Here is a 10,792-nt window from a genome sequence, read left to right on the forward strand (position 1 = left end):
TTATAATGGTTATGATTAGCTCTGGTCCATAGCTTTAGAAGGAGCTACAAGCCAGCAGGCAGTGAATCAGATGATCAACTGTCTTCACTCCATCGCGACTATTATCACTATATGATCGCGCGGCATAGCTGTTTGTTTTTAATAATGCCGCACGCCTGCACTTTTGTTGGATAAGCATCAATAAGAAAAAGAAACATGAAATCACGGCAAGAGTTACTGTAGTGTACCTGTCACCAAACTGCATAATATTGGGCAGAACTGAGGAGGGACTCCTGCTATACTTTACTGTACCGGACGAGACGTCTTTAATCTAACTTGTTGAACAAACTACAGTAATAAACGCACCAATAGTAAAAGTATTGACACACTGTAGTTGTCCCCATTGAGCATATGAGCCTATGAGGCATGCTTTACCCAAAGCAAATCTGTCTTGAATGCTGCCAGTAACACCGCCGCCCACCGCACCTATACGAGTGACGGTGACAGCAAAACCCACGTACAGTAGGCTTGTATATGATATGAAAACAATCAGCCAGGAATGGATTAGTTGGAGAACTATGTAAAGAAAAAAATAAATATATATATATATAAAATAATATTAGCGATTATTATGTTTGAAAAATAATGGAAAATGTTTGGAAACGTTTTATTCATCTTTTAATTTAATTTGACAATGGAGAGAGATGACTTTTGACTGAGATTTATTTGAGAGCAAATGATGGTGTGTTAAAATAAAGTGGACGCTCGTTTACAGAAACAGCTAAATACTGATGTCAGCCCACTATGCTGGGTGACTCAATACAAGATGGAATTACTCGTTAAGACACAGATTTCTCTCTTTGTGTAGGAACGCTTATCATTGCAGGAGCGCTGTGATTATAGTCAGTACTCATCTGGATAATTATTATTTTATTCTTTCTTCGCTGAAATGATCGTCCCCACACTGTGCTGCAGTTGGCTGTTATCTGAGCGCCATTCAATCATATATTCAGTAAATATTAACTTGCATATGCATAGTACTGTATACGCACTGACACATGCACAATACAATTCACAGCTCATGTACAAATTATGATCATTGGACCGACAGTCACAGCAACACTGATATCATATTCTTGTATTAGGCTCTTTGTATAAAAGCTGGAACTTGAATATTACTGGTATAGCCAAAGCACGGCCCAGTATTAACAGATTAAACTGGCAGCCGAGTAAATGCATTTTATAGGATCAAATTGATGACGTGCCATACAAAATAAAAGCAGTTGAGACAGTCTTCTTGGCACAAATGGACATTTTGATCTATTCGGCTTGTACATAGCTTGTCTTCTTTGGTCCAAGCTAGTAATAATAAATGGTCCAAATTGCCCATAATTTCAATACGATCTAATGGAGGAGACATCAGCACAGGCTGCCAAGCAACCCTGCCAAGCTGATGTCCAAGACCTTCCATAGTTACAGCTTAAATACTATATAAAAACTCTCCAATCATGTTCTTGTTTTTTCCAGAGTTAATTACAAGAACTTGCATTTGTTCCTTATTTGGATACTTGTAATTTTGGTGAAACTGATTTATGTACTGCAAGTTTGCAACTGACTGATGTTTCAAGTCGATGCTGTACTAGATAAAAGCACCAGACAGTAAATGTACGTTCACTCACTGTCTGTTTTGACAGTATTCTGCATGCATTAGAGGCACTGAGTAACAAGAGTTACATTTGCACAAAAATATAGTGATTGTAGGAACATTTTGCCTCCTGCAGTTCTGCTGCAGTTACTCCATCGCAGGAATGATGTGCATAGTGCATTGCTTGCAGAAGCAATGCAGAAAATATATATACTATACATGTGGGATTAAGGTCTATAGTTACCACCACTGTACAATAATAATGCTGTTGGTTGTTTGTTTTCTGAGCTACTGTGTACTCAGCAAAGGTTACAATGGAAGCTCTTTTGTATCAACAAACTGCACAGAAATAACAACATGAATGCATATTCACACCTGGATTACAATGATACTGTCCACCACGAGTGATGGGAACGTTAAAATAGCCGATCTACAAGCTCACAGCGCGTGCGTGACACCCAGAGTATAGACTGGAATTTACCTATGCTTTTTATGGCATAGGAGAAACTAGGCACGGCTGCTGGACTAATTAATTAGAGCGACAGAGAGAGGTGTGTGTGTGTGTGTGTGTGTGTGTGTGTGTGTGTGTGTGTGTGTGTGTGCGTGTGTGCGTGTGCGTGTGCGTGTGCGTGTGCGCGTGTGTGTGTGTGTGTTGATTTAAGGTGCAGACAATCAGAAATCAGCAGAGAGTGAGCGACGTTTGCGCTACTGTATGCTGAATTGAGGACTTTTTTTTTCTCCCTGGAAATAAAAACGTCTGGGTTTCCGAGGCTACCCAGAGTGTAGAGTAGGAGAGTAGCGACACGCTTTGATCTCTCCACAAAGCGGGTGCGTATGGGCTATAGTTCCAAACATTGCTCCTATGGCTGGAACTATCTCATTGAGATAGCACTTCCGCATTCCATTGTTACAATGGGAGTCAACGCTAGTGTCGCCACTCTCTTGCTATATTACTCTGGTGACACCATACCAGTGCGGAGCTAAGTATAACTGGTTTGGGTCTTTAGTTGTCCCCTGCAGGCCCAGTCCAGGGATTTGAGCTAGCAACCTCAAATTGACTCAGTCTATTATATATTATTATAGCAATATTAATATAGTATTACTATTTAATCACTGCCACAAGATATAATGATAATATTGTTACATCATTATTACTCTGTACACTATTATTTCAAATTATATTACTAATACTTCTAGTATCTATGTGTTCACCTCAGAAATATTTTTGGTGCGTGTGTGCATGTACGCGCGCATACATACAGTACGTGCATGTGTAGTTCTCTGGGTTTTGTATGTAATAGACTGTTTCTGTGCATGTGTGCGTATGTTTGTACTTGGTTTGTGGGTGTGCGTGCATGTGTGCTCTGACATTAACTGGCCTTGAGTCTTTTGATCTGAATCTCAGTTCTTCAAAGCAGCTTCCCAGGAATAAAGTAGATTATACCAAGTCAAGGACTTAACAATTACTTTCAATTGAGGGCATGACAAGAGACAGACAAATTCCCTGCATGTGATAATACACTGCAGGACCTACTCAACTTTGTTCACACGTGGCTCCAGAATTAAGTTATTCCAAAATAACATATCCACAATCTAAATAAAAAGCCTTCTCTTTCTACAATATACAAATAACAGGGTTTTAATTCAGTCCTACATGTAAGAAACTAAGTCCTTGGGGTTATGGTTGGTGGCTGTTTTGGGTTCCGATGGTTTGAGAAATGTTAGTAACGGTCATATAACAATTCATGGCTAGGAACTTCCCAGAACAATGTAATATGCGTCATATATACAATTGTAACACATGAAACCGCTAATGTTGGTTTCTTGTTTACGAGTTGTCATGTTGACAATCACAGTCACACTGCATGAACATGGCACAAATATTCCAACACTGTCAGAACTCGGTCGTAGCCTACGATGGCCGTACTTTCACCGAATGACCAAAGATACTTTATACGACAAACGATTCTGCCGCATGTATGCTTTGTCTGGGACAGCACTAAAGACAGTCGATATGTGTGTGGTCAGCTTTAGGGGAACTGTAGTCATATACTGTAGGCTACACTCAGTGCACTTACTGCAATATCCCCTCTCTGTGTCTCGAAGCTGGAAGGCCCTGGACGTTTTATGAACCAATTAAAAAGCCAAACTTCATACCCGTGTACATTTCCCAGATCAACATGCTGAGGACCTTAAAGGGAAGATTATGATGTGATCTTTTCATAATGATATTCTCTGTGAGCCTGTAAAGGCCTCATTAGGTCCAGGACCACATCTGGTCTAAATATTAACCACCCTCTATTCTTAGTAAAAAGAGACCAGAGTTAGAACTGTACTTGTACCATCTACACCAAATAGCTGATTTACAAGCTCACAACGTGTTGGTTACAATTTTATTTTACATGGTGGAAAAATAACCATCCAGTTAATCAACACAAAAGTGTCAAACAACCTTTAAAAAGACAGACGAGATGACAAAACTGTATAAAAGTGGGACACGCTTTTGTGTGCACGCCACGGTTAAATAACGTGATTGATCTTTGGTTATTTTCCCTCAGACCTGCGGAACAGGTCTCAATATTCCTTGTGTACATTACTGTCTATTTGTATTTACCTTAATTTGAGCTGATGTGCACTGATTCATCTGTTAAATGTCACTATGGGGCCTCAAGCGATAGCTTGTAACGTGCTCCAGCAAGGTTAGCGTTGTCATATGGCGAGGCAGGGAGAAACAGAAATAAGTATGAGGCTAAAAGCATCAGCTAAATGCCAATATGCAAATGTAATTGTGAACAAGATGAGTGTGTTTAAACGACAGTCACTGACTTCCGTACCTTGGCTAAAGTGTCTTATTTTGATAGCACAATCCCTGGAAGTTTGCCAATCGGGGAAAAATAATTATTATTCATCTTTTCTTTCTACTGTCAGCCAAACCTGACAAGAAACACCTGGCCAGATGAAAAGCTAAATACATCTCCATGACTGCTCCAGAACATTTTGGCTCATCTTCAGTACAAATGTTCTTGAGGGACAACAAAATATAGTTTTTAGATTCTGTGATTCCAAAACTTTTTCCATGGTTGTAAGAACAGTTATAAGAACTCAGTATAAGAAAACCTGTAGTATTTACCTAGCTCAGCTTTCTCCCTTAAGACATCTTTGAAGTTGAGGCCACTGTTGAGGGTTGACTCTCGGTAGCGGAGGTATGGGAGGTCTCTCTGGCCATTTCTTCCCTGGTCTCGGTGTGGCTTCAGGGGCACAGCCTTCAGGCCCCTGGTCCATGCCTGGGCCTCCCACACCGTCCATTTTACCAGATCCTCCAAACGAACAATCACTTTCTCTGACACGGCAATGACCTCGTCCTGTAGCAGACACAGACACAGATACAGAGATGTAGCCAGTAGCCAACTGAAGATTATAGTCAATGGTGGACAAAGTACTCAACCACAGTACAGTATGTGCATCAAAGTATAGATAGATTGTAACAGTACAGTAGTCCAGTGAGCATGTGGTAAAATGCAGAACTTCTACAAGTCACAAGTCTGTTGAAAACACTGAACGAATTAGTTAAACTAAAGACTGGAACAGTATGTGGATATTTTATATCAACCCCCACCCATCTGGCACATAATAAGACGTAATTTGCACATGCCAAATAACCCAGATCACTTTTGTTCTCTCGGGCCAGCAAACAGCAATTATTAAACCACTACTTAAGGAATTTAACCTTTATCATGGAATCCTCAGTAATGATTGACCTTGACTAGCACTTGTCTACCTACCTCACAGACCTCATTTCACCCTACAAACCAGTGGTTCTCAAAGTGCCCCCAAGGGGTCCTGGGTGGAGGGGTTCCAGGGGGTCCCCAGTTAAATCACTGAGTGTGCAAATGGAAACAAATTGGTTCCATTGTTCCATGTTCGAGCATCATTGCTATAAACCAGTTTACACTGTACATTCACAAGACGCTTACTAAATATCCATCCCTAGTGTGCACAACAGTTACATTTAATAATAATTTCCCTAATGGAATGGCCTTCCCACCTCATTAGCAACCTTCAAAACCAAAACCCTCTTCTCATTGTCATACAGCCTACCCATAACCTGCCTCAACCTCCTTTATTGCCACAAGAATTATTAATTCGTTTTGTAGTTTTTAAGCTTTCCTCATTTGATTTGACTCTGTTTCTACTTGTTATGTTATTTCATTGCAAATGCAAGTTTAACTTGTATTGCAGACTGCAGTCATGTTCTGCCCTGTATGTCACTCTCTAGAGAAAAACAAAACGTTTGAATGGTTTTTCCAGTTGAAATACAGCTAGTGTCATTGAGCAACAATTAGGTAAAAAGTTAAAACATATAAGCCTAAAATAAAAATCATGTGGATTTCAGGATCCACATAGGAACGTGGCTTCAGTATAGATTTGGAATTTCATCTATCATTGTTGTCTATGATGTATCTGTGACCAGAGGCGTCATTTCAGAGAAAAAATGTGTGGCAAACGCAACCTCTTATATCTCCATTATTATTATTGTGTTTTTTCGTAAATGAATGCCTTACTTGGTACTTACATACTACAACTACAGCGTCACACAAGCTCGAAATCCGGCGTGAAGCAGGTGATATGCTACTTTTGAATTTGAATACTGAAAACAAACGATTTCCACCCGACAGAGACGATATATTTTTAAAAAAATAGCCCATTGTACTATTTCACTATTTCTGGGGGGAAATTAACATGTTTGAAAATGCTTGCCTATGATAACATGCCAAAATAGTGACACCTGGTTGAAAGTGACAAATGAATGTATGGTTGCAAAAAAGAAAAGTAACAATAAGTCTGGAAACACAATCTTGTTTGAGTGTCTGACAATAATAATAAAGCAGCCTGAAAATGGATTACTTAGGACAATGGACATTTGTTTCACTGTTTGCCATCAGTATATGCTCACATACTGTGCTATTAAAATCATATTTAACGTACAGTTAGGGTAGATGGACAAAAGCAACAGGAGGTTGTGTTTTTCAAACTAGAGATGGTTGTGAAGAAAGTGACATATTTAAGGGTGTGTTTATTATACTCACAGACGCATATTCCATCTGTCTTGTTACTTACGGTCGCACATGAATCATGATTTGTTTATGAGAGCCTTGCGGTTGGGTTTTATGAGTGGCTGATTTGGACGCAATAATTGGCTTTCAAAGGAATTCAGCTGATTTTGAGGCTTCTCCATTAAAATGCAATGGAGTGTATCTGCCCAGCATATAGAAACATTGGCTCACCATCCCACCACCCCCAACACACACACACACACACACACACACACACACACACACACACACGCACACGCATACGCACATGCACATACACACACACACTCTGTCGGTCTTAATGCAAATCATTTCACATAAATCACAGCACAGAAATCAATACATAGTGACAAAATATGTGCACTCACGCACCTTCACAAAGACTACTGTGTGCGACATGTACATGTACATGCACACACACACACACACACACACACACACACACACACACACACACACACACACACACACACACACACACACACACACAGACAGAGAGAGAGAGAGAGATAGCTTATAAAATATGTTTTCCTCTCTTGTTTGCTTCACTCGTTGGCTGTTTTGCTTCAAGGATATGCTGACTGACCGAATTACCAAATCAGCCTTAATTTTTAATGGAACAATCTTTATATTGAGTGACCTCGTTACATTATGTATCTGCCGGCTGCCTGCCTGCCTGGCTGGATACAGCACTATGATCGAGTGCCTTGATAATTCAGAGCGCCTCGATTGCTTTGCCAAATAAATACATGATTCATTAAAGGGATACAGCGATAAAGCAGAGGTTGTAGTCTGCCGAGGATGTTTTTGATAAGCACATTGTGTGTGTGTGTGTGTGTGTGTGTGTGTGTGTGTGTGTGTGTGTGTGTGTGTGTGTGTGTGTGTGTGTGTGTGTGTGTGTGTGTGTGTGTGTGTGTGTGTGTGTGTGTGTGCGTGCGTGCATATGTATGTGTGACCAATGAACACAGGCATCTGTAGAAGCTATTATTTGTTTCATATTGAATTTGATCAAGCATTATACTAGGCCTACTAAATAAATAAAGGAGAAATCTTTGCTACACTGCCAGGTTTTCATGCTCTCTCTAAACTATCCGTCTCCTCTTCCTCCCTAAGATAAGATGAGATGGGATACAGTTAAATAATATTAGTATCTATCACTGCATGCTGTAATGGCAAGCAGAATAAATAGTAATACTCAACACAAAATGAAGCAGTGTTAAAGAAATTAAAACAACTAAAATGACCATGCTTGAAAAAGGTGCAGTGAGTCAATATGAAATAACGAATATAACATTTACTCTCAGAAAGCTTCAGTAGGCCTCCGTGTGGTGCTGGGGTAAAGTTCCTGCACACCAATGTGGAGACTGTGGTTGGAATCCTCCAGGGTGCATTTGGATTAACTGCCCATGTTTGTGTGGTGGGATGCCGGGTGAGTAGCACGGTCTCTGTCGCTCCACTAGTGACTGCTATGGGTTGGAGGGGCACCTGTCTAGCACGGAAGTAGAGCTGTCAAAGTGACTATCATTACTGTTGGACAGAAACCTTACTGTACGCAGTCAGTAGCGCTGTCGCCTCACCGCTAGAAGGTCCTGCGTTCGTTGATTCCCACCGGGAACGCTGTGGGTGGCGTGTTCTCTCCTCCGTCATCAGCGCCCATACCCTATAGGTGGGTTGGCGAAAGGGCCTTTCTGTGTGTAGTTTGCATGTTCTCCCGTGTCCCCTAGGGTATATGCCCTCACACAAAACATGCAGTAATCCTGGTCTCTACTCTCTATACTGCCTTCCCCTGGCCAGCCTGATGGAGGGGAAAATAACTGGTTGGAATAACGTGTTCCTTCCACGCGCTACGTCCTACTGGGGAAACTCCCCCTGTCAGGTGATAAGAAGCGTCTGCTCACTCCTCATGCATTGAAGGAAGCATGGCTCTCCCCAGGTTGTCAGAGGGAGAGTAGCGCCCAGGATTACAGCTTAGGCAATTGACAGTGACACTGAGTGAAAAAATGGAAAAAGAAAACGTACTGTATCTCCCTATTTTAGCTTTATGTGTTTTTGTAAATGAATGCCCTACTCCTACTTCATCATACATGAGTTATCTGACTGAGGAGTTCTGATGTGTGTGTGAAGATATGATGATTGCGAGCTAACCCACTTAAAGTGATTTCGAACACTACTCTGGACAACAGCTTTCCTTGTCCTGCCAGAGTGGTCAGACAATATGCAACCAACACACTAGCCACCCACTCCCTATGTCACATACACACAGCTCTAGTCCAGTGTTGGCTAAACTTATTGTGCGAGACTTTCCAGTCTCCAGTCACAATTCTACCGCATATTCTAATAATACAGTATACCTGGACAGTGACACACACACACACACACACACACACACACACACACACACACACACACACACACACACACTTATATATATATGCATAATGCATATCGGCATTGTCGGGCTGAAACCTTGTATGTCTAAAACCATTACTTGAATGTTTTTTTTTTCTTTTTCAGAAATTGTGACAATAGGCAATCTACAAGTGTCACATCACAGCACACTGTGAGCTTGTATACAGCAAACCAAATTTGCTTGACATCTCTTGTACGGCAAAGTAGGGCATTAATTGATCAAAAAACATGAAACCTGGAGATACAATCTTTCTGTCCGACAGCGACAATACAGTGTACAATATGCACAGCCCTCTTTCCTCCCTTTGTTTCTCCTCCTTCTGTGCCCTTGCCTATATCCTCCCCTTTCCATTACGCTATAGGAGGCATACAGTTGCTTTCATAGCATTTTTCCACAAACATTCCCCTGATGTGACCCAATAAAAGCAAATACGCATAAACGGGGAACGCTTCCACTGTACTGTAGCTCCACCTGAGTTGACTCTCCCCCTTAAAGGTTACTATTATATCACCATAAAGATAGATAGCACTTATAGACATACGTTTCTACATAGCCTATAGGTGTTATCTGAATCGGAATTCTTTTTTTTTATATCTGCAATGTTTGCACATAGACCTACAAGGAATTTGTCTTGGTGAGGTAGGTACATTACACTGACAAACAACGGCATAGAAACGTCTACATTTCTTCCAACTATATTAAAGCTGCTATAAGCCTTACCTAAAGCTAAATGACAATGACCTAAGGTCGATTTGCCTGTCTGCTTCCTGATTGGTTAGTCATTGTGACCTGACCGGGGTTTTTTCGACCAATGACAAAGCTTCTAGGAACATCTTTGAATGCAGATTGTGGCCCCTAGATGTGTCACAGAGACTCTTCTTTTTGGGAGCGTTCTACCCATTGCTGGCTGTCTGAATACCAAAAAAATAAAAAATGAAAAGGTAATTAAAATGTTGACATAATTGCTTATAGCAGCTTTAACTCAAAATGACAATATAAGCAACGATATAGAGCGAGATATAGAGCAAGATGGCTAGAATGGTACTACTATGGCAGTGATTCCCAGACTTTGAAGAGTCATGTACCCCCCTGACACAGCTACCTCCTGCTGAGTACCAACACCACGGGGGGAGAATATAAAGATATGATTAAAAAACAAAATCTTAAATTTAGCATACATTAGCATACATTGTTACCGAGGGCATCAGCTGACGCAAGGTTACAGCATGTGTGCATGGATGCCACAGAGACGGAGAGGGAGCAGAAGGACAATGAAAGTGCATGGGATGAGAGAATACTTTCGTCACAATTAGGGCTGCAACTATCTATTTCTCACGCATGCGTGCACGCGCTCATACACGTCCCCCTCCAGGCTTAATCAGGTAGCATATTCTTCAGATCATGGCATTTAGGATAAACTTTTAAAGTGCAGAAAATATGATTTTAAATGACTAAAAGTCTTTGTTTTCCGGACAATATCTGAGATCTGAACATCTGTCTACGGTCTCTATCATCTTCACACAGATGATATTTGTTTCACCTTTGGGGCACCCAGTGTATTATTTTCTCTCATAAGATCTAACGGAACACCTTTCCTTTGTACTTTTGTATTTCATTTCTCTCTTTTGTCATTATCGCGGGTTCATGTCAGTACAGCAACTATGG

General features: G+C 40.9%; 1 protein-coding gene across 1 annotated transcript in view; it reads right to left on the bottom strand.

Moving 5' to 3' along the window:
- The window catches only part of arid5b (AT-rich interaction domain 5B), a 136,133-nt gene that overhangs the window by 109,514 nt on the left and 15,827 nt on the right, over nt 1-10,792 (bottom strand). The window contains exon 3 of the mRNA XM_080790072.1: nt 4,755-4,986. Coding sequence (XP_080646198.1) covers nt 4,755-4,986 — 232 coding nt within the window. The remainder of the gene's footprint in view (nt 1-4,754; nt 4,987-10,792) is intronic.

This window comes from Protomyctophum bolini, assembly GCF_963924005.1.
Source record: "Protomyctophum bolini genome assembly, chromosome: 18".
Lineage (NCBI taxonomy): Eukaryota > Metazoa > Chordata > Actinopteri > Myctophiformes > Myctophidae > Protomyctophum > Protomyctophum bolini.